The sequence below is a fragment of the Portunus trituberculatus genome, chromosome 47 (genome assembly GCF_017591435.1).
Source record: "Portunus trituberculatus isolate SZX2019 chromosome 47, ASM1759143v1, whole genome shotgun sequence".
Taxonomy (NCBI): Eukaryota; Metazoa; Arthropoda; class Malacostraca; order Decapoda; family Portunidae; genus Portunus; species Portunus trituberculatus.
This window is the reverse complement of record NC_059301.1, coordinates 15,015,861-15,042,532: the sequence shown is the minus strand read 5'-3', so window position 1 is coordinate 15,042,532 and position 26,672 is coordinate 15,015,861. Positions and strand designations below refer to the sequence as shown.

The 26,672-nt window shown below is 44.3% G+C and overlaps 1 protein-coding gene across 29 annotated transcripts in view; it reads right to left on the bottom strand.

Moving 5' to 3' along the window:
• Positions 1-26,672, bottom strand: part of LOC123520490 (E3 ubiquitin-protein ligase lubel-like) — a 72,369-nt gene that overhangs the window by 17,003 nt on the left and 28,694 nt on the right. For 17 of the 29 annotated variants that reach the window (XM_045282768.1, XM_045282761.1, XM_045282759.1 and 14 more), the window contains 11 exons: positions 9,190-9,558; positions 7,981-9,025; positions 6,433-7,685; positions 4,958-5,086; positions 4,094-4,243; positions 3,285-3,350; positions 2,076-2,204; positions 1,648-1,911; positions 1,071-1,220; positions 785-953; positions 99-539 (listed from right to left, as the gene is read on the bottom strand). In XM_045282768.1, coding sequence (XP_045138703.1) covers positions 99-539; positions 785-953; positions 1,071-1,220; positions 1,648-1,911; positions 2,076-2,204; positions 3,285-3,350; positions 4,094-4,243; positions 4,958-5,086; positions 6,433-7,685; positions 7,981-9,025; positions 9,190-9,558 — 4,165 coding nt within the window. Of the gene's footprint in view, positions 1-98; positions 540-784; positions 954-1,070; positions 1,221-1,647; positions 1,912-2,075; positions 2,205-3,284; positions 3,351-4,093; positions 4,244-4,957; positions 5,087-6,432; positions 7,686-7,980; positions 9,026-9,189; positions 9,559-10,338; positions 10,953-13,321; positions 13,444-26,672 lie in introns of those variants that run through there. The other 12 variants (XM_045282776.1, XM_045282773.1, XM_045282779.1 and 9 more) reach the window with 10 other exon arrangements.

Here is a 26,672-nt window from a genome sequence, read left to right as displayed (position 1 = left end):
TTGACTTGGAAATTAATTAATAGGTTACGTGGTGTGTGAGTGGTAGGAACAGGAATGAGTGATCCACCCCGGTGACCACACAGCGGGAAGCCTCCTACCCTCTTCAGACTCCGGACCTGTCACCTCGCTGGCGGGAACCAACTCTTCTTGTTTAGGAGACGGCTGGATTATGCCGCGAGATGAGGAGGGGTTCTCTTTTGGAGGAAGTGGCACATTTTGCTGCTCGGGTCTTACACTTTTGGGCAAGTCCTGTACTTTAGGGCTTGGCTTGGGTCTTTTTTTCACAGTGGCGTAAATGGGTTCCACTTTGGCAGGTTGCTTGAAATGGTCAATGCTGGCATAGGTATTCTCAAAGACGTCGTCCTCGTCACTCGTGTCAATAAACTCTATATGTGTATCATCATCTTGGTGCTCCGATGTGCTTCTCCTGGTGGAGCTGTCAAACAGTGAGCACAGTCCATGCCACAGCCTACTGGGCACCTTGCTGGCACCGGTGTCAAATGTTGGAGTGAGTCTCCCTCCAAGTATACCTTTAGGAGCTGTGGTGGTCAAAAAAATAACCTCAGAAAAAAAAATAATAGAAAATATATCGATTAATTCATCCTCTACCAAAAAAAAAAAAAAAAAAAAAAATGGAAAGGAAAAGTAGAATTATAAAGAGAATGAGACACAGATATGATCAAGGAAAACCAACAGTGGAAAAGAGATTCTATATTAAGTTTGTAAAATGCTGTAGCGCATCAGTGATATTTATCTTTCGTAATTAGCAGAACTATATAAGTACCTTGGCTAGGCCGGCTGACTTCCGGGCCTTGGGGCTCTGAAGTGATATCGGGCTGTACGGGGAGCGAAGGAGCCACCGGGGCGGGAGTCCCTGAACTCACCGCTGGAGCTGTTTTTGGAGGAGCGGCGCTTGGTTGTGAAGGCGCCGCTTGAGATCTCTTGATAGTGGCCTGTGTGTGGTGAACAGACGTGTGGGTATTAAATTTGTTTGGAACATACATTGACATTGTGCACAACTTTCAACAATTAATGGTAAGATGGATCATACTTATCACACTCGGGATTACCTGCACAGGGTTCCAGATTTTCATGAGGAAAGGTTGCAGCTGGGACTTGTTCACTTCCAGGAAGGCGCGGTCCACATCTCCGTCACACGTCTCCAAGGCCTTCACTACGTCCTCTCGCCGGAACCGTCCACGCGCGTAGATTTCACTAAACTGTACGGAATATGTATGTAATGTACCAGTGAATTACTAATGTATCTACATGATTGAACACTTGGTGCCCCCCATTCCCAACACACACACACACACACACACACACACACACACACACACACACACACACACACACACACACACACACACACACATTCTCAGTCCTAAAGTCAAGTTACTGTTTTCACTGTTTACCCGGCGTTATCTTAAATTAATTTTTTTTTTTTCAGGAAAGAAGCGTGTCTTGGCTGGCTCACCCTTGTATTATGGGAACTATTTCTCACAAGTGGACTCATAAACTGATCAAGACAATGTCTCTTGAGTGTGTGGCTGTTCTGAATGTTTTTTTGGGAAATTGTGTTGGTAGTTTCTCAACACTTGCACGCTACTCGCCACCTGTCAGGAATGAAGCATCTGTGGTTCTCACCTTTCTTTGGCGCTGCTCCACGCACTCGGTGACGGCAGCCCAGATATTGCCTTTGTGGAGCCTGAGTGCTGTCTTCGCCTCTGCCATCGTGATGAAGCCGATATCATTGACTTGCCGCTCTTGGCCGTAATTGGTGGCGAGTGTGGCTACTGTGTCCACCATGTGCCGCCAGTTCTCCTTCAACCACTCCAAGGGGTTCTTGTCGCCACAGTGTGTGAGGGCGATGGACACGTCTTCTGACTGATAACCCAAGTTTTCCGCGTCCTGGGTAAATTTGTATTCGGTGATAATAGAAATTATTGATCAATACTATATACGTACATGAATGCAATGCACCACCATGAGTTTTCTTATCTATTCGGTAAAAGAGCTGGACATTGTGCAATGGTGTCATGATATGCAGGATTATAGTCAGTGTGGTGTCTTACCCTGAGGACCTGTACCATCTTGAGGCCCTGCTTCCTCATGGCCTCCTGCCGCCGCTTAGTGATGATCTCCTCAACTGTCAGATACTTTTCGTTCATGTCCTCCTCTCCCCACCTGAAGGGGCGCGGCACCTGCACACGGTGGAAAGTTGGTCATACAAACGGGAAAGGCTCAGCACAACACTCTGTCCAAGCTGAGTGTGTTAATGATTACTCAACACAATATAACAAACAAATAAAAAGATTATGCATTCGTGTGTGTGTATATATATATATATATATATATATATATATATATATATATATATATATATATATATATATATATATATATATATATATATATATATATATATATATATATATATATATATATATATATATATATATATATATATATATATATATATATATATATATATATATATATATATATATATATATATATATATATATATATATGTTGATAGATAGATATGTATGTATATAGTTATCGGAACAGAGTGGATTCTTATTTGTTAAAAGGCAATGCAGAATCTCTGTCAGAATAAGTTCCAAGACAGCCAGCCGCACTGCAGCAAATACAGCCACTTAAACTTTCCTTATCACATAAAGAAATTCAAAGAAATTTTCAATATTAAATGAAAGTTTTTTTTCAGTGTTAATCGCCAATTCGGTATTTCGGTACGTTTCCATTTTGTAACTATTAGTAAACAGTGCACAGAGTGACGGCCATGGAACGCAAATCTGGGTTAGGGCAACCTTCCTCCACTCCCTTTGTAGCCCTGAAGGTTCACTCACAGCCACACCATGGGACTGGGTTATGACAGTTCCGTCTGATTTCTTGGTTCTTGGAAACAATTATTGCCAATGTCCCATTATTATACAAGAGTAAATAGAAAACCTTCAAAATAATTTTTCTTTACAGATGATCACATTAACTTTGCTACATGACGTGATAAATCTGATCCCTGCGTGACACTCACGCATCACAACACAGCACGCCACAAGGATGACAGGCTCTTCACAACACACACACACACACACACACACACACACACACACACACACACACACACACACACACACACACACACACACACACACACACACACACACATCACATCACAGTGCTAACAAGGCAAACACAACGCCACAGCTTGGAAACAACACAGCGGGCTGTGGGAGTGGGGGGATCACAAGGGAGAGCACCTCATTGATCAGGGCGTCGACACTGGCCGAGGTGACGTCAGCGGGGTCGGTGGTGAGCGCCGCGGCCTGTTGGCAAGAGGAAGGCAGTGAGGGACGTGCTGAGAGACTCGGAGATGGTAGCAAAACTTCTTGTTGGAAGAACTGTAGTTTGGTTTCGGAGCTCAAGATGATGTTCACATGATCAAAAGAATTAAGATCCATCACGATATAAAGTCATTACTGAGATGACAAATATCTAACTAAGACTCCAGATTTAAGTAAGATTTAGAATCTGCTGTCAAAATTCGGTATAGAGTAGATTGAATAGCAATGACATTAAAATATTCAGATCGAAGATGAATGTCGACGATGTCTCAAAAGCGCCACCTTAGCACACCGACTCTCCCTCGCATATTGTCATATTATCAAGAAAATGCGAACTAGATAACTTTCATTAGTTTACGACGCATTGTGATCATTTCAATAAATATTCTACCTGTGTTTTGAACGGGAAAAATCCATACACAGAATTCCTCCTTTACAGGCACTGTCCCCCTGAACAGAGCGCTGAGCAGGGAAGGACCCGCCCCACCAGCGTGTATTTCTGGCCAGGAATTTCAGGCGTCATGCAGAAGACCATGACATCAGCTCAAAACATTCTTATCGAGACTAAATAAGCCGTATAGTAGACAAAAAGGAGCAAATCTATCCGATGAATTGTTGAAATATGTCATTGGACGTGGCATTGAAAAAATATACGCTGGTGCCAAAGATCCCTGTGGTGATGTAAGTTGTCAAGGCGGGAAGCGACGTGAGTGGCGGTGGTGTACCTGTTGTGAGGCGGAGCCAGGCAGGGCGTCAGCGTTGGACGGGGTTAGTGCGTCGTGGAAGCTTAAGGATTCGTAGCCATCAGCGAGGCGCGGCGAAGGGCCTGCGGACGTGGGTCTCTCGGGGCTGTTCTTCTCTTCCCCGCCGGATGCCTGTTAGTAGCAGCCACAGGCGTAAGTGGAGGTTAACTTAGAAGTGAGCAGTAACCAGTGTGGTTTGCTGTGACAGGAAATGTGGCGTGAGATGTGCCTGTGTGACAAGGGTGACTGTGGACTGTGTGGTGGTGAGGTGAATGTACGTATGCATTGAGGGAGCTGGTGATGTGGGGAATGTGTCTAGTAAACTTAAAAATAGTTACTTGATAAAGTTACCATTATTTCGTAGGAGTTAATTTATCTCTCAATTGATTAATAAGTGACCATAACATTTATCCATTATAATCAAATGCTTACAAAGAGAAAAATACAGAATGCAAAACTGAGAAAATGGTTGAAGAATCTTGAAAATAAAACAAATGTAAATGATTGTGAATGAAGAACTGAATAAAATACATATAAAAAAAGTAAAACAATACATGAATACTTCAGCAAACAAATTAATGAATGAGTAAAACAAGAAGTGCAACATAATGAGTTATAGCAATTTAATTGAAGTAAATAAAAGAGGTGCAGCAACTGCACATCATAGCGAAGCAAGTAATGACAGGAGGTGCACGATGGAGGTGGCTGCCATCCTAGTACTGTACCCTCGCACGTTCTTTGTGCTGATTACAGGAGTAGGGAAACAAAATCCTGGAGACACAGATATCCTCCGCTCGCTAAATCCTTTGGGGACTACGTGTGTGTTATACAGAAGCAACAACTCACCTCCTCTGCGAGAGGCAGCTGCTCAGCAGACGACCTAATACTTTCCTGGGACGATTTTAGGGCCTCGGTGGTCTGTGGCACAGACTCCCACGCCGTCACCAGGCTATCGTCCTCTCCGCCAATCAAATTCTGCGCCAGAAGTCGCGTTAAAATATCCTTGCAAACAACAAATATGATGACAAGTGCACGTTTAAAGAGCCCGCCAAACTAACTATGCCGTGCATCTCTATGACCAACCATTATTACTACTACACAGTGGAGCTAGACGACGCGTCGCTCTGCACCCGGAGGATCAGCCTGCGGCCATAGTGTCGGAATAACGAAGGAGGGCCAATCCAAAGAGAAAGCAATCATCAAATTACAAACTTTTCCGCCATTAGTGCAATGAAAAATTCTTTAACACTACTTTCATAAACGATTTCCTTCATCGGTATCCGTAGATAAATATATGCACAAGTAAATAAACAAATAAAAAATCATTAGTAAAGAAATGAACAGATGACTATGCTCCTGTCAATTCTGTGACTCTATTTCGAATGTTCATTCTCATTCCCTCATGCTTTTGTTGTCTTCCCATTCTTTCTCATTCCAAATTGTGCGTCGTCGTTAAAGTCTCTTCATTATATGATGGTAATTCTGTTTGCGTCACGTTGACACATATAACACACACTGTATACTTTGGCTATCATACTTTACCTCAGCAGCACCACTCGTACCTTCCGGGAAATGAAGGCAAGTGTTCTTTCTTGATTTCCTTACACTCCAAATAAAAACAAAACAAATGAATTGAATAACTACCAACTACTAGAGATTAGGAAGACAAAGTCACCACCACCATCACCATTGCAGAGCCTATATATATATATATATATATATATATATATATATATATATATATATATATATATATATATATATATATATATATATATATATATATAAAGTTTTTATCTATTAGCGCTGATAAATGCAGAAAAAAATAAAGAAGTAATTGCATAGCAAAACAATGAAGCAATAAACAAAATAGAGGTATTTTCAAATAATATACCAACTAATTAGGATGGATGAAGATGATGATGATGATGATGATGATGATGATGATGATGGTGATGATGGTGGTGGTGGTGGTGGTGGTGGTGGTGTGTGTGTGTGTGTGTGTGTGTGTGTGTGTGTGTGTGTGTGTGTGTGTGTGTGTGTGTTGACTATTCCTTAGTGCTGCCAGGTTGAGTTACAAGTACCTACAAGTTTGTATGGAGAGAAATGAAGGATGCACATATCTAGTAGAAGAGGGAGATGATAGAATGTTTTTATAAAAAAAAAGAAAAATGAAAAAACTAGAAAAATGATATGAATGAGTCTAAAAGTACATATATGAGTGACAAAGAGTGACAGCATGACAGGTGAGGGTCAGTGAGGAGTGGCGTGGGTGTGGGAGTGCAGTGAGTGATGTGGTGGAGCCAGAGTGGGAGAGTCACCTGCGTCTGGCCAGGCTGGAGGTTTTCTTGGAGCTGCTCGCTGAGGGAGAGATCTGGAGAGTCCGGAGGAGAGTAGAATTGTGCGTCAGAGGAGGAGAAGCTAAGGGGCGTGTACTGTCTGTCGTGGGGAGAGTTAAGGCCCAAGGATGACCCAGAGGAGGCGGAGCGAGCCATCTCTCCTCGGGTGTCCACAGGTCCGCTATGCCACGCCTTGGCCACCTGGAGGACTTCTTCTGGAGGTAATTCTTCAACTTTCTCAACAATGGGCAGTTCTTTAGGGGTGGCCACTTGATATAAACCTTGGTCAATGTCTTCTGGCTGGGCAATGTCTTCAGGCTGGGCAATGTCTTCTGCTTGGGCAATGTCTTCGGGTTGGACACTATCTTCACGAGGAGCTGCTTGTTCTTTCACTTCCTCTTCAGGGGTGGTCGCCTTTGTCGGGTCCTCCACAGTCTCGTAGCTCGGCTCAGCATACACTGTTTCTGGGACAGCAATATGGGTGTCTGGTTTTTTGGCATCAGCCTGACTTTCAAACTTGACTTCCTCTTTAATTTCAGCTTTTTCAGCTTCCCCTTGAGCGACAGGCGGCAACTCGAACACGACAGTTTGGGGCTCCTCAGCACGCTCCTCCCACGGGGTTGATGGTTTGTATTGGACAGTGGGTATGTCTTGGGGCTCCACTGCCATCTCAATCACTGGAGGCTGGTCATCAGTGTATTGGCTACCAAGATCTTGATCGGCTACCTCATTAGTCCCCATTGTGGGCACATCATCTAAGGTGTTTGCAAAGCTTGGCTCATCCACTTCGCCTCGAGACAGAGGAGGAGACTTACTTTTCCTTACCATTGGTTTTGGACTTGGCGATTTGTCCTTATTTTCGTTAGTTTCATGAGCAACATCTTGGAGTTCCTGGGCTTGCTGTTCGTCTACCAAACTTCGTGCAGGACTTGAAGCCTTAGATGCTTTAGATTTTGGTTTGTGTTCGCTGTTGTTAGATTTTGACTTCTTATCTAATTTTAGAGTGGCTTCAGACACCAGTGTGTCCACCAGAGTCCCATCAACAGAGTTCAGGGTGTGGTCACCCGACTGACTATGGCGGGGTGGGTGATCGGCGTCTGAGGAGGTCGTTTCGGAATCATCTTCATAGGATCTCCTGTCCTCTGCTGGGCTTCGGTGTCGAGGTGTTTGGCGGCCCGGCGTCCTCGCTCGTTCCGAATGGTTCCGACCCCTATTCTTGAACCGGCTTACACTTCCTGTAACATACAGGAAACACCATTTTAGGTTTCTTCATTAAAACTCAAATGGAAACAAATGTATTTATTTAGCAGATGGTTATTGACAATGCAAAATAAACACGGTATAGAAAATTGATATAACAATAAAGTTACACTGACACTAACATTAAGATATCCTATAAATCCGTAGTGATTCAATATATACTGTGATGCACAGGATTACATATTTTGTTCTCCAGTCCTCTGCAGAACTTTTCCCACCACTAAACGCAATAAACACATGGATAACATCAGTCCTTCCATCTAAGTTTACCTTCTTTCTTGCGCGAGGTTCTGTCTCTGCCCTTGTCATTGTCCTTGCCGTTGACACCATCGTAGTCGTTGCCCTTCCGTCGGGAGGACACCCGCAGGTCACGCATGTGTCGCTCGAGTCGCTCTTCTTCCTCTCCTTCACTCTCCGAGCCAGAGACCGAGGCAGAGCTGTCTCGTCGGCGGGACTTTTTCTTACTCTTACTCTTGTTGGAACTCGAGATCTTGCTGCGATTTTCACGCTTGCTGTCCTTAATACTGAAGGAGAAGTTGCTTTTCACCACTCCGCTGTCTTGGTTGTCATAATCAGACAGGTCCTTATCGTCCTCCTCGTGATCAGTTCGTCGGTCTCGCCGTCGCTCTGATCGGCGTCTCTCGCTGCCGCGACGGCTGGCACGACCGTTATTTGTTAAAGTCTTTGAGCACATGCCGCAGGTTCGCGTCCCGCCGTTATTAATGAACGTACAGTGGTCACACTGCCATGCTAGACTGTTGCCTCCGCTGTGAGTAGACTTAGTTTCCCTATCATCAACGTAGTCACCATCATCACTACCGGAGGAAGATCGGCTCTCCTCACTTTCCTCGGATCGTTTTGCTTTGCGGTTACGACTACGGCGCCCACTGGCATCAGCTGCACTGAATGAACGAGACTTACTGGATTTGTGTGAGCGATGCGAGGTGGAGCGGACTGAGGGCGCCGGAGAGGACGGTACTTTACCAAAAGTGTGCATGGAATCTGGTATTGATACGTTAAGACCCATGGGAGCACCCATTGTGGGCATGACCATATGTGGGTGATACCCAGGATAGTAGCCCGGGTACATGGGCATGTGGTGGTGGACGTGAGGCGGTGGTGCAGCCCACGGGTAACCTGTCATGTCACTCCCCACCGATGAAAGATTCATGGACAGGTTGGAAGCTGTGCGTTTCATCCCACCGGCGCCTGAATGCCCAGGGTAAGCCGAAGCCGCCTGGCACATGTCACAGGGGGCGCCCCACATCATGCCGCCGCCGTAGCCCATCATGTTCAGCTGCTGGAAACTGTTGGCCTGTTTGGAGAAAAGAAGAGATAACGTAAGCTTTCTATAGATAAAGAGACTGATTTACTACTATCAGTAAGCTGACATGTTTTAACGCTTGTGTGTGTCTGTATGTGTGTGTGTGTGTGTGTGTGTGTGTGTGTGTGTGTGTGTGTGTGTGTGTGTCAACGCACCCCATGAGTGCCATTAAAAGCCTGTGGTGGTTGTTGCTGACTCAGTGTGTTCAGGTCACACACGGAGGCGGAGGACACCATGCCCCGCCCCATCGTGGTTCCGCCGCCCCTTCCTCCAGGAATGCCGGCGTAGCTGCGCCGGGGGGTGACGCCCGAGAAAACTGACATATCTGCAGGGGTGTGACCAGGAGGACACGTGGGTCCAGAGGACGCCTCCGTAGTGATAGATGACTCGCCTGTGCCAGGCTGGGCGGCCATCACCTGGGCCCACTGGTCATCAGAAATACTGTGGGAGCGTGTGCGTGGTGGGGGCTTAACTGTCTCAGCCTCCCACCCCACTCCGCTCGGCGTGGGCTCCACCATGGACGTCTGTGGGACACCAAAGGGGAGTGAGGCACACTAGCTACAAAGGGCACCTGTGGGAGCTGCTCGGTGGTCTGTTCCTGGTGAGGCACACGTCACAACTCTTTGGCACTAAAGACAAAGCAATGCAGCAATGCAGACATGTCAATCATGAGTCTAATATTGAGAGGGTTATTATCTACTGCTAGAGGGAAATTCTTAGAATCATGAAATTGTCTATGAAGAGAAATCTTTGGCTTCCAAATCCTATGAGCTAACTTGAAATTCATCTAAGATACAATCCACACATACACGCACACATCTTATCAACACAGACAATCACAGGCAAAATGAAGTCATATCTAAATAAACTGATACCGATGCTATGACATAACTCAACCTGATGCAAGCAAACCATACACCTCTTGCTACACTCTCTGTGACCTCCCTGTTAAGACCTCAGAAGGAAACAAACAATCGCTGAGCAGGTCTCACAGAATACTGAATGGATCACCTAGGCTATACAGTGCTATACTACCATGCACAATACTGTTAACTATATTCATCAGGCACCTTTCGGGGGCAGGCGTGTCCTTCCTCCTGTGGGGCGGGTGAAAATGGAATGTATAACAATATTCAATGGATGAACTCTTTACATGACAGATGGGAGAAGCAAAAAAGGTTTTGTTTTTCACTAAGGTCGTTCAATATACTGTAATTTAAAAAGAAATTGACAACTTTGTACATGCAAAGTACTACGGCAAGCGGGAAGGGTGATATGACTCATACAAAGTTGAAAGTACTAACAGCCAATTTTTTACGCCTATTTCGGTTTCTGCGGCGGATGACGGCCGGGAGGGAGCTGTCCGGGGTGAGGGAGTCATCGCTGTAGTCTCGCGTCTTTTTCCCAACTTCTTCCGGCGGGGAGGTTTCGCCTCTTACGTTCGCGTTGTGAATCATCAGCTTGGCCTTCACTGTGTCATCGTCGTCTGTGTACTCTGCCTTCCCGTTAGTAATAGGAAGGCGGCCATTGATGGAATGAGACTTTTCATTCCATTCGCCCTTTACCGGAGCAAAAGTGTGGTGAGGCAGATAGCCGCAGGTCGCTGATCGTCTTAGGCCGAGCGTCGAGTCTGGATACTTAGCGTTTCCCATGCTGCTACTCGGCGCGAGTGACAGGAAGCCGTGGATCACTGGGAAGGAGCCCATGTTGACGCCTGTTCCGTTGGTATAGTTGAAGTTGTTGACAGTACAGTCAGTGCAGGGACATTTACCCCACATGTCCCCGCGACACAACACTACACACTGCCTTCTAGTCCATTCGCTCCAATGCAGAGCGGTTATTGGTCCCAATTATATATATAACACTTTCTTGTGCTACTCTACATGAGTTTTCTTAAAAATGTCTGTCAAAACAAACTCTGAAAAAAAGTAAAATTTGTGTATTTTCCTAACAATAAAAATGCGGAAGCACGTTAACACCAGTCCCGCGTCTGGTCGGCTCGCATCCGGCACATGGTTGGCCCGGAGACACGAAAACAAACTACACTTATTTATAGCTTATTTGGTCTGGCCTCCCAAGATTACTATTTTTTCGCGATTCTTGTTGACAGCAAACTGTGCTTACATTCTGAAGCTCTTTTCTTCTTCTTACAGTTTTCTTTATTCTCACTTGGCCACCTTTCGTGGTGTGTGGCCGCCCCGGGGCGTTGGTCGCCATATTTAGTAATGTCGTGAGGTACTGTACGTGAGCACAGCTGCCACCCGCTGTCACGACTGTCGACATACACTTGTTTGGAGAGACAGGCATCATTATGAACACTTTTCCATGTCATATCATAAGACTTCAGAGTGTTCAATAAAGATTTTCAAAACTAAGTGCCTTTCTTATGAAATAAAGTGGGAATCTATTCTTAACTTTTAAATCATAAGACAAATCACATACGAACATTATATGAAAATTTGCCAGTAGCTATATCAGACTCAAGGAATGATAAACCTCAAGAAATGTGAATAATGATTCTTAGTAGAGCCTTCAAAGATGACGAGTACCCCTATATCAGTTTTTGAGGCACTAGCATCAACTGTAGAGGGAAAGAAAAGTTCAAACTAACTACTATCTCTGGTGAGGAATAGTGGCTAACCTAAACCAATTTTCCATAGCTGAGTGAGGTTGCTTTAGACAGTTGCGACCTTTCATTGCTTAAACATGATATTTTTACAAATTGTTTGTACAATTATCACAAACTGTGTGATCAAATGAGATTCCGTTGTTACCTATGCTTGGTAGCTTGGCTCTCTGGTGAAGGGTACGTGCCTTCACAGATGTTGCCTTCAAGCACACCCACTCACGTCGTCCAGTGTGTGTGTGTGTGTGTGTGTGTGTGTGTGTGTGTTATATTACATAAATATAATCGAAACTATAACTATAATGACATGAAATCCAACGCTCAATTCAGTAACATAGCCATCACCGGCAGGGTATTGGTATACAAGAAGCGGGCAGTTTTTGTGAGTGCCGTCACCACTCGTCACTGAGCACTGAGATGACTGAACGAGGTTTATTTTTACGACAGATGTCGTGGTGGGGGCAGCAGCAGGTGGCCAGCAGGTAGCCTCAGCACTCCGTCAACGTTGACGATAGAGGAACAAGCGTCCACAGGTGTGGTGGTTCGTGGATGCTGTGTTAAGTTCAGAAGGGTTCGTCAAGCACCAGCCTCTGCCTTCCTCTTTCCTTACAACCTTCATCTGGCACCTTAACTATGACTAATAATAGATGATTTACACCTGTTGCTCGTGGCCCCAGCCAACAGCTAGGTGGTTGGTGTGTGACTCAATCCTCCTCGCGAGCAGACCTGCGGGTAATGTTCTTTTACACCCGTAGTTTTTACTGTATTCAAAAATATCTAACGCGAACCACGAGATGGAAAGGCGCCCAGTAGTTCAGTTACGAGTCTCCGCTCGCAACGGTTGTCAAGATTATTACAGTACAAACACCGTTTTTGCATTACACTTTGAGAGTATCTTTCATTTATATATATATATATATATATATATATATATATATATATATATATATATATATATATATATATATATATATATATGTGTGTGTGTGTGTGTGTGTGTGTGTGTGTGTGTGTGTGTGTGTGTGTGTTTGTGTACAGTACTATATGCTGAAAGTTAGTTAGATAAAAATCACAGCGAGGTGGAGACTGGTGGAAAACAGCGCAGAGTGAAGTGGGTGCTCGAAATAAATATCACAGGTTGCCTTTCTTGTTCAGTTGGCTCTGGTGACTGTGATGGTGACCAGCTGTGATTAGAGGCCAAGCAAAACAGATCAGAATAATGCGATTGGTGTTTCTTAAGACAAGACTTGACACAACTCTCTTTTATACAATATCTATAAATGTATTTCTTTGGAGTCATCTAAATTGTTCACGAGGAACGTGCGATTCGTTCCTCGGCAAACACCAGACCGCCGCGCCCACCAACGTGACTTAATGCTCCGCCAACTTAATTCACTGCCACTCTGGTAATCTGTGTTCACTTTTAGTCAGACTCTCTGTTGGAAATTATTTCAGTTTTTCTTTGCATATCAAACTTTACACCAGTCACGCGGCACACGAGGCGAGGCGGCACTGCCAGGCGAGGCCACGAGTAGAGTTCGAGGCAGAGTTCAAGGTCATCCCCAGACGGTGAGCTTTCCAGGTGGAGTATAGTTGTCTAGGTACAACAAGGCGTAGTTGTTTCGCCTCCTCCTCCATCAGCTGTGCCGCGACTTGAGTACCGTCTCTTCATCAGACAAGTTGAGGCTTCCGTCCACGTTGATTAAGCCTGAGGGTGTGTGTGATCCGGCGTGAGGACTCTCTTTCCTGTCTCCGCCGGCACTACCACGGCAATAATGCGGTCGTCTCTCAGCGGCTCCACCAGCGACAGGCTCAAGAAGGCGCCACACTGTCACTTAGCGCCTATATTGGAACATTAACCAATGTCCATCGAAATTGGAAAGCACTGTCATTACTTCATGCGTTACATGATCGTGTCAAAAAGACATCGATTACTTGGTGAACAGACACATTGACTTCATTACAAGTACAATTAGTCTCCACGTGAGACACCAAAAGAGAAACCTAAATGGCAACTCGCTACCTGGTTGGCAGCCAAAGACAGCCGAAGAAGGGGGAGGGAGGAAGGAAAGGGGGTCCTTTAAGGAAAGTGCCAGAGGTCTTAGCTCCACACTGCCCACTCTCTTCCACCATCACACACAGCAACCGGAGGCAACGAGGTCTGTGTTTCACTTAGTTGTCAGGGACGTGTTATTAGACCAGCAGCTCTGGCCTCACTTCACCAGTCACGCAGCAGAGCCACAGCGTGAGGAAGAGTGGGACATTATCCTCCACCACCTGACATAACGTGTCTTCAGTTGCAGCTCAGACAGGCCAGAGGTGGGAAGTAATCTCGTATTTAAATTTGATTTCTTCGTGAAACAGAATCCAAACACGACATTTGAGAAACCTGTCAATATGAATCCAAGTGATACCAGTTTGTGCCAAAATATAAAAGTTAATGGTAATGGTAACATTTCTAATGGTTATATCTATACAAATAAGACAGAGGCATATATCATATTTTGAGCGTAAACGTGAGACAACCAACAATTTTCATGTTATGTAACAGACAAGAGTGACCTTCAGAAGCATTCACCTTAAGTTGTTATTGAGTCCATCTAAAATCAATCTCTGTGTGACGTACGAACGAAACTGCTTCGTCTGTGCAAGAAAGCAAATAACACCAGACCGGTCTGAGTGTTGGGCTGTCGTCGCTATCATTCTGTATGTCTTCTGCTTTCCCTCTACTTGAAGAAAAAAAATCTACGAGAAAGACATCCTGATACACATGTATGTAAACACATCTAAACAGGAAAAAGCTATGCAGAAAACAATGTTGTAAGACTGCAGGGAAGCATTAACTGTTGCATAGTGAACACACGGTCTCTTTAAAGAAAATGCTACTGATCTCTCGTCATTGTGAGAAAAAATAATGTTAGGACTGCAGTGTAGCACCAAAAATCTATGGCTTTATTCTACGGTAAGAATTAACCTGAGAGGTGCCACAGAGGTTCCTTGGAGCAGCATCAGCAGCGGGGGTCACGTTTCCAGAAGCGTGCCACATGTGCAGATCCAAGAGTAACTTCTTTACCCACGTGTGTATTGGAAATATCCTCATACCATTATACAACAAACGATTTTGACCATTAATATGAATTTCACCATTATCCCCATTTCATTCAGTCCGTCAATCAGTCTGTATAGGCATCTAGCGAACACACACACACACACACACACACACACACACACACACACACACACACACACACACACACACACACACACACTTAAACACTATAATGCTGCTTTTCACGACTCCCAGTGACGTCTGTGGCGGGAGCTCCCCTGGCTGCAATACTTTCCTGACCGGCCTCGTGCTGCCGGAGGCCATGAAAGAAATTCTGAACTAAGCAGATTTTTTTTTTCTTTCTGATTCTTTTTCATTATCAAACAAAGCCACTTATGGAATGATGACACGCAATTGATGATTCCAGTTTTCTCTTGCGTCGGTTAAAAACAATGAAGTATGTCGATTCTGTATACAGTGTATAGGATCCTATATAAGATAATCAGCAAGAACCACAAATCATTGATACTCTTAACTCTGAACCACAATTATCGTCTTTCGAACATAACTATTTTGATTTCCCCACACACAAATCAGCGCACAGAGGGACAACAAGTATCCTACCCGTCACCTGGTGAGGCCAGGTCACGGTGACCACCTCGCCGTCATAAGTGACACACAAGTGTTTGACGCACCGCCGACTGTTGCAGGTGTCGGGACAGGGTCAGGTGCAGCGGTCGCAGGCTGCCTATTTTGATCCAAGGTCCCGGGACGCGCGCCGGGCGCCCTTGAGTAACAATAAACTTTCCCACATTCTGCACCCGTTTTCACAGCGGCTGAGTGTACCGTAACTCCTGGGGCACTACTTTACTCAGTATTTGTAGGGAGAAAATGCCCCCAGGAACAATAAACGAAAACAGACTTGCAAAAGTCTACAGATATTGGTATCTTATGTATTGTTTATATACAGCATACATGTTTGTATGGGTAGTGATATGAAGGAAATCAGTGACAAACCACCGTCACACTGCTGTCAAGGTTGGCCTAACGACACTGAAGGTGCACGAGATGATCACGTGATGCCGGAAATCAGACAGACACATACATAACACGGTATTTTCTTTCTTGTATGGGTGTCTCGTAATAATATAAGAAAGGCGGAAGCAAAGGTGATCGCAAAAAGGGGAAGAGAGAGGAAACAAGAGGAAGGGTTAAGGGAGGGAGGGAGGGAGGGAGGGAGCGATGAAAGAGGAAAAACATGCGATAACAACACACGGTAGTTGTAAGAAGATAAGGGTTAGAAACAAAACAGTTACATTTCCACATCAAAACAAAGAGAGGAGACAAAAATAAGATGAAATGACACAGGAAATATCAGAGCAACAACCATCGACAGTAGCTTAAAGGAAGAGCCAGTGCCGTGAGTTGCGTATAGGCATTTCCTTGGCCACTCCCTGACTCCCGGCGCGGTGATAACTCAGGGTGAGAGAGTATACTGGCAGAGAGACAGACACACCGCCAACACCACCACCACCCCCTTGCTTCCGCCCAACCCGACCCAAAAACCGTGAAAAACTGAGTCTACAAAGAAACTGTGAGGAAAAAAGTGACTGGGAATCCTGCAGAAAAACTAGGGGAGGACAGAACAAGAAACCAGCCACCGCAGACAGGGAAAAGGTGTGGGGAGACTGAGGTGAGGGAGAACCACCAAAGTTATTTCCTTATCGACGTTTCTGAATTTATTATCTATTCTCTTTGAACACGTATCTAGATGAAAAGGATAGGCATATGATACCCCTGTGTTTGAAAATGTTGGAATACAGACCAATGAAGGAATAAAGCATATCTAATACAGAAAGAGATAACATTCTAATACTGCCATAGAGCTCTCCATCGTTCATCAACAGTACTTACAGTGTGATTTTACGATTCACATGACAGGTGCAGTACAGTGTTCGTATTCTTAAACACTTCTGCCCTTCACCATTGTTTTAAAAGGCTTTATTTTCATTGACAAGAGTTTTTAAGGTGCTTTTACGGTTCTAGAGACAGAGTGGTAAGATTTCTACATTACATAGTAAATGGAAAAACAAAGCGTTTCTGTACATGAGGCCAGATGCGATAAGGTAGGTAAACTTTTTGTCACTATGGTGTTAGGTATCTTATTTAAAGTGTGCATAGAAAGAAGAGTTTTATAGACGATTATACGTACATCTATTCACTCAATATACGTATTTGGTGTAGATATGAAAATTTTTAACGCTTCTATCTTGAAATCTGAAGTGTCTAAAAGTAGGAACAAATAATATTAATTTGGCAAGAATAAGAAAAGTCAGAATGAGAAGGGTGGCTGGATAGAGTGTGGCAGTGTTGGAGGCGCACACTAAGCTAAATATTCGGGCACCGAAGAGACAAGCTATTTCATGTTTTTCATTTCCTAGTCTTCAGTGTTACATAAGTTACATGAAAACAGCTGAGATTGATATAAAAAGCTACGGGTAATATATATATATATATATATATATATATATATATATATATATATATATATATATATATATATATATATATATACTTGTGCAATACACTCCCTATGACCACGAGGCTGACGCGACGCCCCAGTGGTGACGCGCCTGTGGTTATATAAGGCAAGATTTTTGTGTGTGCCAGCCCTCACGGCAGCCCAGTCCGGAGCCCCTCGCTACTCCCGATGGCAGGCGAGTGTAGCTTCGGTAGTAACTATTCATATTTCTGTAGCCCTCTTGTTAAGTAAGCTTGATCACTGAGCAGCTTTTCCTTTGGAGGTCAGACGAAATAATCCTATCGCATAAATCTTTGGAGAGCGAAACTAATTCATTCTCGTGAGGCTAAATCCGTCGAATTCTTTCTTCTCTCTCCGTCTTGTGAACCAAACTCGATTCATTTGAAAGCAAGATTAATTATACTGATATGACCTTATGACAGAGGCGATTGGTGACCTGTGCATCGGTTAACAATCCTGCTTCACCTGCACCGCTTTCTAACACCTTGGTCGATTTGTAGTACGCAGTTACAGAACATTCGTGGTTCAAAAGTACCAACTCAACCTGATGTCCCATTCCTTATCAGCTTAAAAAAAAATATTCAGATGAAATATTTAATGCACTTCAAGGTTCAGTCAGCCTTTTTATTCTACATTACATTAATAGAAAAAAAAATCTGAAATGTGAAAAAAAAAAAATCAGACTTTCTGTGCGCAGCAAAACCCGAGATGAAGATGAATTAAGGAACGGTGGTGCATTGTGTACGAGACCAGGAAGGGAAGAGGAGGGGAAAAAATCTCTCCCTCTCCCACTCCTCCCTCTCTCTCTCTTTCTCTCTCTCTGAGCCAGCAAAAACAAAACACTTTTCTTCAAGGTACACCAGAGACGGTAGCGGTTCACTGTCTCCAGTCCAAGTGGCAGGTGTGCCTGTGACGCATTTGTATGGGAGCACTCGCGGGTCTCTGCTATTTACGTCTCCAATCTACACCTTCCCATTTGTGTTCAGTGCCCTGCTAGTGATCAAACTACTACTCAATGGCACCACCAGCTCCCCAGACAGCGAAGGTCCTGCAGCAGCGTCAAAGTTCTCAATAGCAGAAGTGTAGACGGAAAGAGAGAGAGAACAAGGAGACATTCAGGTAAGGGGGAGGAGAGAGAGAGAGAGAGAGAGAGAGAGAGAGAGAGAGAGAGAGAGAGAGAGAGAGAGAGAGAGAGAGAGAGAGAGAGAGAGAGAGAGAGAGAGAGAGAGAGAGAGAGAGAGAGAGATCTTTGTTTATTTTAGTTCGTGTGTGGTGTGTGTGTGTATGTGTGTGTGTGTGTGTGTGTGTGTGTGTGTGTGTGTGTGTGTGTGTGTGTGTGTGTGTGTGTGTGTGTGTGTGTGTGCATCTGTCTGTCTAGTGGTCTGTGCGGAGCATACATACAAGGCCGCTGGGTTGTTGGTGTGCCAAGGTGCGCGTGCTTTATTATCCTACAGCAAGATATCCTGTTATTTGTTGACAGTTATTTTTCAGAGACGTTCACACCTGATATATGAATTCACTGCCACAAACAAGACAACGAAAACGTCCGTGAAGTAAAGTGATACGAAAGTGAAAACATACACATCTCTCTCTCTCTCTCTCTCTCTCTCTCTCTTGAATGACATGTAGGTGTCTATTTAAAGTTAGAAATAAATCAAATGTTTATAAAAGCATATGGTGGATCCTTTTATCATGTGTGTGTGTGTGTGTGTGTGTGTGTGTGTGTGTGTGTGTGTGTGTGTGTGTGTGTGTTTTCTTCTATGTAGAGGAGTGTTGGACAGTAATGGGTGAGACATCTGTCTTATCAATCCTTAGCGAAATCTTTCATTGGTCGTCAGCGTCGGTATGTGGTCGTCGTGTTGTCGTCGTTTGGGCAGTGACGGTGATGGTGGACGCGGTTCTATGGTCGCTTTGTGCCACTGTACTGTACTTTTTGGCAGTTACCGGACCGTGACCAAGGACTCGGGAGGCAAGGACAAACGGCTAGGCGATGGCAGAAAGTGTTCCTGATGACACTAGTAAGGGAGCAACAGTAGTGGGAAAGAGATCTTCCGTCAGATCACTAGCAAAGTTTTCCTGATCAACGAGCACTAGCGGGCCACGTCAGCTCTAATATTGGGTGCCGCTGCTGCCTGCGGGACGGGCGTGTGAGGTCCGCAGAGCACCATGGCGCTGGCTGTCACAGAGGTCCTTAGTGCTGACTGATGGGGTCGTTGTAGACAGTCGGAAGAATTTTTTTTCAAGGTGAATAACAACTTTCCTCGCCAGAAAAAAATGTTGCCACTTTAAACTGTGTTTCCTGCTCTCATGCGACATATGAAACGGTGTACGTAAAATCATGCTACATCTGCGGTATTGTGTCTCATATACTTCACTGTTTGGTGCATTTAGCGGGAAAACATTAGATAAAGCCGGCAATCTGTGGCCCTTCACGTCTAACAGGAGTCTTCCCGGTGACCGGTTTTCAAGGACACGATGATCCTGGATCGGGAGGAGGCTATGTATCAAATTGGACGCAGCAGCCAAGGCAAAGACAGAGTATACACCAGATGCGCGCTTAATATGGCTTGTAAAATAATGAAGTGCTCGGCCCACGCACGTGTTGTCGCCACCGACGCCGCCGCCGCCGCCGCCGCCAGCAGAAGTACCGCCACATTTATCGCTATCACGGTTGTCTTTGCTGCTACCAACACTGGTACCATCAATGAGAGAGAGAGAGAGAGAGAGAGAGAGAGAGAGAGAGAGAGAGAGAGAGAGAGAGAGAGAGAGAGAAAGTGAAGAGAGAGAGAGAGAGAGAGAGAGAGAGAGAGAGAGAGAGAGAGAGAGAGAGAGAGAGAGAGAGAGAGAGAGAGAGAGAGAGAGAGAGAGAGAGAGAGAGAGAGAGAGAGAGAGAGAGAGAGAGAGAGAGAGAGAGAGAGAGAGAGAGAGAGTGAGAGAGAGAGAGAGAGAGAGAGAGAGAGAGAGAGAGAGAGAGAGAGAGAGAGAGAGAGAGAGAGAGAGAGAGAATATAGAGAGGCAAGGAAAATTATGGAGACGTGAGCTACACTATGAGATGAGAATTTGGCGAAGGGCAGGGCGACTGAGGTGCCCTGAGGTTGCCAAGTGCCAAAACTAGCCCCAGGCCTCAGTATGGCACTCTGCCACCCGTCACAACCTTTCCGCCTCCTGCTGGCGCCAGAGGAGGTGACACTCAGAAGTTACACCGCCGACACTCAGACATTCGATCACCAAACTTAACCAATCGATCAGCGAGAAGAACGATGCACCGCTAAAGGTTGCCGAGAAGTTGCCGTGAACAAGGGAAGCTCTTATTCACACAAAAACTGAAATTCTGCCACGTCAAACCCAAGTGTTGAAAAAAAAAAAAGGAAAAAAGAAAAAGAAAAAAAAAACAACCTTGCAATGCCCAATCAGTGACCATAGATTCATCCTTTAGGTGTGCAAAGTTTGTGATTATTTTCAGACAGTGTATCCGTCAGCCAGCTTAATCATAATCAATGTCTTCACTTTACTAACACATTCATGCATTATTACTGGGAAGATTTGTATTTATCAACATACAGACTTTTGCATTAAAGAGAATCTTTTAAAAGAGAGAGAGAGAGAGAAAGAGAGAAAGAGTCACAAGATTCAAGCACATAAGCATGCCACACACACACACACACACACACACACACACACACACACACACACACACACACACACACACACACACACACACACACACACACTCACTCACACAGAGGACAGAGCCAACCAGACCCAGCACAGCCAGCACAGCCACATGGGCCAAACCTTCAAGAGTATCATGTACTGACGACGCAGTATGAAGTCACCTGCCTCTTTGTGCCTCGTCGGCCTCACCACCACCAGCCTGCACATCGTCCAATCGAGAGGGCTCTATGAGATCTCTTATCATAGCGCCTAATTTGTTCTGTTCTTTGTCGGAAATGCAATCTAAAATGTCCCTCTCTGCTTCACATTTCTTCTCCATCCTGTCATGTCTTAGTCTTCTCTGTTATTGTGATGTTATTGCAAGTAATGAACTAGATGGGAAAGACACTTCATCATTAAACTGTCACACACACACACACACACACACACACACACACACACACACACACACACACACACACACACACACACACATGCGCGCAATAGAAAGGAATAACAAATTTAGCTCGTCATTTCCGGAAAGAGAGAGAGAGAGAGAGAGAGAGAGAGAGAGAGAGAGAGAGAGAGAGAGAGAGAGAGAGAGAGAGAGAGAGAGAGAGAAGGTAGTTTCTTCAAGTAATCCAATCTTTCGTTGCTAGAAAAGGTCCATGGAAAAACAGGTTCCTTCCTCTCCCATTTAGACAATGTGAAGATGGGTGAGGAAGAATGGAGAAGAGAAAGATAGGTGAGGAAGAGGAAGATGGGTGGGGAAGAGGAAGATGGGTAGGGAAGAAGATGGGTGAGGAAGAGAAAGATGGATGGGGAAGGGGAAGAAGATAGGTGAGGAAGAAGAGAAGATGGGTAGGGAAAAAGATGGGTGAGGAAGAGGAAGATGGGTGAGGAAGATGGGTGGGGAAAAAATCTACTTCTTATCTGAGGTAGCACTGACTATATACACACAATCAGGCGGTAACTAACTATATCTTGTCTAAAAATAAAGGATAAGTGCTTGAGCATATCGTATTCAACTCTTACCAATACTTAGAATTCCTCCACGTGTCACGGTCAAAGTGTACCATGACTACTAGTGTGTGTGTGTGTGTGTGTGTGTGTGTGTGTGTGTGTGTGTGTGTGTGTGTGTGTGTGTGTGTGTGTGTGTGTGTGTGCTGGGAAAAATGTTAACGAAAACAGTTACAGTGATAAAAAGTTGAGAGAGAGAGAGAGAGAGAGAGAGAGAGAGAGAGAGAGAGAGAGAGAGAGAGAGAGAGGTTTGAGAGGAGTTAAAAGCATGAGGTCGGTTATTTCCCCTCACTGTCGCTCATCGCGCTTCACGTGTTGGAACTGTTGTGTGGTGAATATATTTTAGTTGGTGGTGGTGGAGCCCAAGCGGCGCCGCACCAACAAGTATGTTATGTTCAGAAAATCTAAACATCACACTTCTTTCTTCGCTTTTTTTTGCATTCCCTAAGAGAGAGAGAGAGAGAGAGAGAGAGAGAGAGAGAGAGAGAGAGAGAGAGAGACTAACATTAGGGAGGTGAGTGAAGTCGTTGTGTGGAATGATAAACAAATCCAAATCTCACCAACAGCCACTCACGGGACGAGGTAAAAGGGTGCCGCTTTGAGGACATCGAGGCACCGTCAACACATTCCGTACTATAGAACAATGTTGGCGATAAGGACGCTAGCAATGCCACACTGTAATGATCGCCAAGTAAATAGCGTCGAAGGATCTTTTGTCAATTCAAGATTTAAGTCCATTTTCAGAAACGCTTTGCTCTCTCACCACGACTGTTTTCCAAGGCCACAGATTTGAATGGCGGGGTTTTCAAGAGTGTTTCCCCTGTTAATAATGTAGAAATCTTGTCGATCTCTCTCTATAAGCTTAAAAAAACACCTTAAAAAATTCATGTAAATTTCAATAAAGCCTTTTGAAATAATAGAGGTGAATCACAGAAGTGTTTGAGAGTGCGAACCTTAAATTCAAACAGGTAGTAAAGCAGGTAGATGATTGTAATGCTCATCCTTCGCTCTCAACCTCTCCACAAAACACCAGTCATAAAGAAAGAAAGGCAATGCATGGGATAGTATAGTGGAGATGGAGCTTCTATCAGTCAATGCAATAGACAGTATAGCGGAGATGGAGCTTCTATCAGGCAATGCAGCAGGAACGGTAACCATCACCATCAACAGCACATAGGAACCCGAACACTGGTCTACTACAAAAAACGTTCGAAGATGTGGCTATATACGTAATGACGCCGGGGAAATGTCACACACACACACACACACACACACACACACACACACACACACACACACACACACACACGAGTAAGGTATTTTAGCATCCTATTTCTGTCCACTATCGAATCCAAAATCCATTCCAACGCGATTGATTCCTAGAAATAGTGGCTTGACGTGGAGGTTGCGGCCTGAGTGTGTGGGAGTGGCTGATTGGTAAGGCGAGGGGAGTAAAGGAAGCGTGGGTTGGAAGGGGAAGGTGAGTGACAGAGAGAGAGAGAGAGAGAGAGAGAGAGAGAGAGAGAGAGAGAGAGAGAGAGAGAGAGAGAGAGAGAGAGAGAGAGAGAGAGAGAGAGAGAGAGAGAGAGAGAGAGAGAGAGAGAGAGAGGAAAAATGAGTGAAGGAAAGATGGTGAGGACGTGACAATGTTTATGTTTTAGGAGTAGTGGGAAAGGTCGAAAGCGGCTGCGATTTCACACACACACACACACACACACACACACACACACACACACACACACACACACACACACACACACACACACACACTTGCACGGGAAAAAGGGTACCAACAAGAAAATTTAAATGAAGAATGGAGAAAGATAAGTAACACAGAAAGATAAGTAACACCCGCGAAAGGTAAGTCTATATTAATCAGATCGTGTTGTAACCAAAAGCTGTGAAACGTGGAAATTGAAATAGCGATTCAAGAAGTACAATACAGGAATAACAAAAGCTATACAAAAAAAAGTCAACATAGACCAGAGAACAAACAAAGGGAGACTCAACAGTTAATAAGTGAACAGGAAATAAAAAAAAATAAATAAATAGGTTGGTCAAATTAGAAACGCAAAAAAAAAAAAAAAAAATAGAAATAGATAAATAAATAAAATAAGATAAAATAAATAAATAGATAAGTAAATAAATAATAAATAGAAAAAAAATCGCGACAAACAGCACATCAAATCAGAACCAAACCTATTCTTTATGGAAGAGAGAGAGAGAGAGAGAGAGAGAGAGAGAGAGAGAGAGAGAGAGAGAGAGAGAGAGAGAGAGAGAGAGAGAGAGAGAGAACTATCTAAAACGAATCCCATAAATTGCTCACAACTTAATATGCTCTCAGGAACGCCGTCACTTCACTCGTTTCTTTTAACATGAGTATGATTGATAGAGCCACTTCTGTCAACATAGAGCCGGACATCATTCACATCTCATACAGGTCTCGGAAAGTATTTGTCAACAGGTGGAACACATTATATTAAACAGCAGCTCGTTCACAGGAGAGTATTCTGAAACATTTCTGCGCCGCACCTCCACGATTTCAAAAGGCTGTAGTTTAAGTTACCCGGGTTTTTTTAATGGTGTTTTTGCGGTTTTCGTGACAAATTAACACCATTTCTGCAATGTTAACAGAGGAAAGCAGCAGCAGCAGCAGTAGTAGTAGTAGTAGTAGTAGTAGTAGTAGTAGTAGTAGTAGTAGTAGTAGTAGTAGTAGTAGTAGTAGTAGTAGTAGTAGTAGTAGCAGTAGTAGTAGTAGTAGGCAAATTATCACTGTGGTCTCTGAAAATGGTCGTGGTGTGGGAGTAAAGCGTTTCTGAATACGGGCCTATATCTTCACGTGTTTCCTTCTTTACATGCACACACGCTCATCTACTTCCACGAGATCCTTCATGGACAAATATTCGGTCCTATTCCGAAACGCCTTGCTCTCTTACCACGACAATTTTTCAAGTCCCCAGAGACGACTAGCAGGGTTTTCAAGACAGTTTCTCTTTATAATCAACTAGAAATCTTGCTAATCCATCACCAGAACCATAAAAATACCCTTAAAAACATGAGTATCTTCAGCTACAGCCTTTGAAAATAGTCGCCGTGAGACAGCAAAGCGTTTCGAAATACGGGTCATGTCTCCTTTTAATAAACATCACGATATTTCCTTTTAACTTTCTCAATACGGAATTAATAAAGTATCGACAAACTGTCATCCCGTGAGACAACTGGATGAACTGGAATTGTTTGCATTAATCCCTTCAGTAGCATGACGCGTTTCCATATCCATTCTGCTTGCTACTTGGTGATTTTATACAGCTTCAGAAACTTATGTGGGGGGTTAAAATAGTGAAGACCCTGGCCATTTCTCTTCTGACCTCCATAGACCCTTCCTAATGTTGATAAAATGGTCTAATCGTACACAAATCTCAAGGTAAAGATGTGTCCCAGTAAGTTACGCTATAGTGCCAAACACGTAACAATGGAAACAATAAATGGTGGTTAGGAATAATGTTTCTTTATATAGCTTCATGCACCTTTACGAGACTGTGACCTTGTTTGGGAGAGAAATGAAGCGGCTTGATTTACATTCTATACTCCCATTCGTACGTACGTACACCACAGGCAGCTGCTGGCATGGCGTCAACCAGCTGGAGGCGGCGGCGGCGGTGGTAGTGGTGGTGATGGTGGTGGTGGTGGCGGTGCAGCAGCCTGAAGCTTGGCGTAACAAAGTACAATCTTAGATCTAATAAAGGTAAAAACAATGTATTCATTTTCCAATGGATGAAAGTACAAGTAGTAGTAGTAGTAGTAGTAGTAGTAGTAGTAGTAGTAGTAGTAGTAGTAGTAGTAGTAGTAGTAGTAATAATAGTAGTAGTAGTAGTAATAATATTAGTAGTAGTAGTAGATAGCAGTAGTATTAGATAGTAACAGTAAAAGAAGAAGAAATTAGTAGCCCGGAGGAGAAAGTGTGTTTAGTCGTGTAGTGAGGGCGCGCCGCCACTAGCCCATCACGAGCCCATTACCTCCCTCCCCTCTAATGTGATCCCCGTCGTTACTGTCGGCGGGAGGGAAGAGTGGATGGGTGGTGTCTCCCTCAAGCCGCGAAGGAAAGCTAAGTTTAAAAATCTAACGTGGCTGAAAATATATTGGTAAGATCTTATATAGAAGAGGGCCACACCTGCATTCCCAGTGATCGCCGCGCCCTTCCACATACTCCCTGGTCGATTTCTGCGTGCCTATGTGTCATACATAAACACGTCATCAGGAAGTTTATTCCTCCCATTAGTAACACGATGACACGCCAAAGATACGTTTAATTGAATTTCTAGCTTAATCCCACTGGACACCTGTGGCTATAAACACCTTCCGCCGCAAGTTCGCGCGATGACTTCACCGCCAAATGCTGCGTTACATTCTTGTCTTGAACATTTTCCTCAGCAGGTGGTGGTGAAGGCGACAGGTAGGCTGGCAGGCGGCCCATCATGCTAACGCCACCAGTGTCATTCGTCAGCGCGGGATAAGCAGCTTGGTGGTGTGAGGATGAGAGACCTCACGTTGGCGATCACCTCTCTTCCCACAGTCACATTCTCTCACGTACTCTTTCGTACATAAACAACGCCCAACGGACGTGAAGTACATCTTAAATCCATCTGAACAAGTTTGTTAGCAAGGGAACATAACTCATGAGTTTTATAACATACAGGATCTCTATTTCACTTCATAAAGCTCTTATAGTTCAAGTTATTTCTGTAAA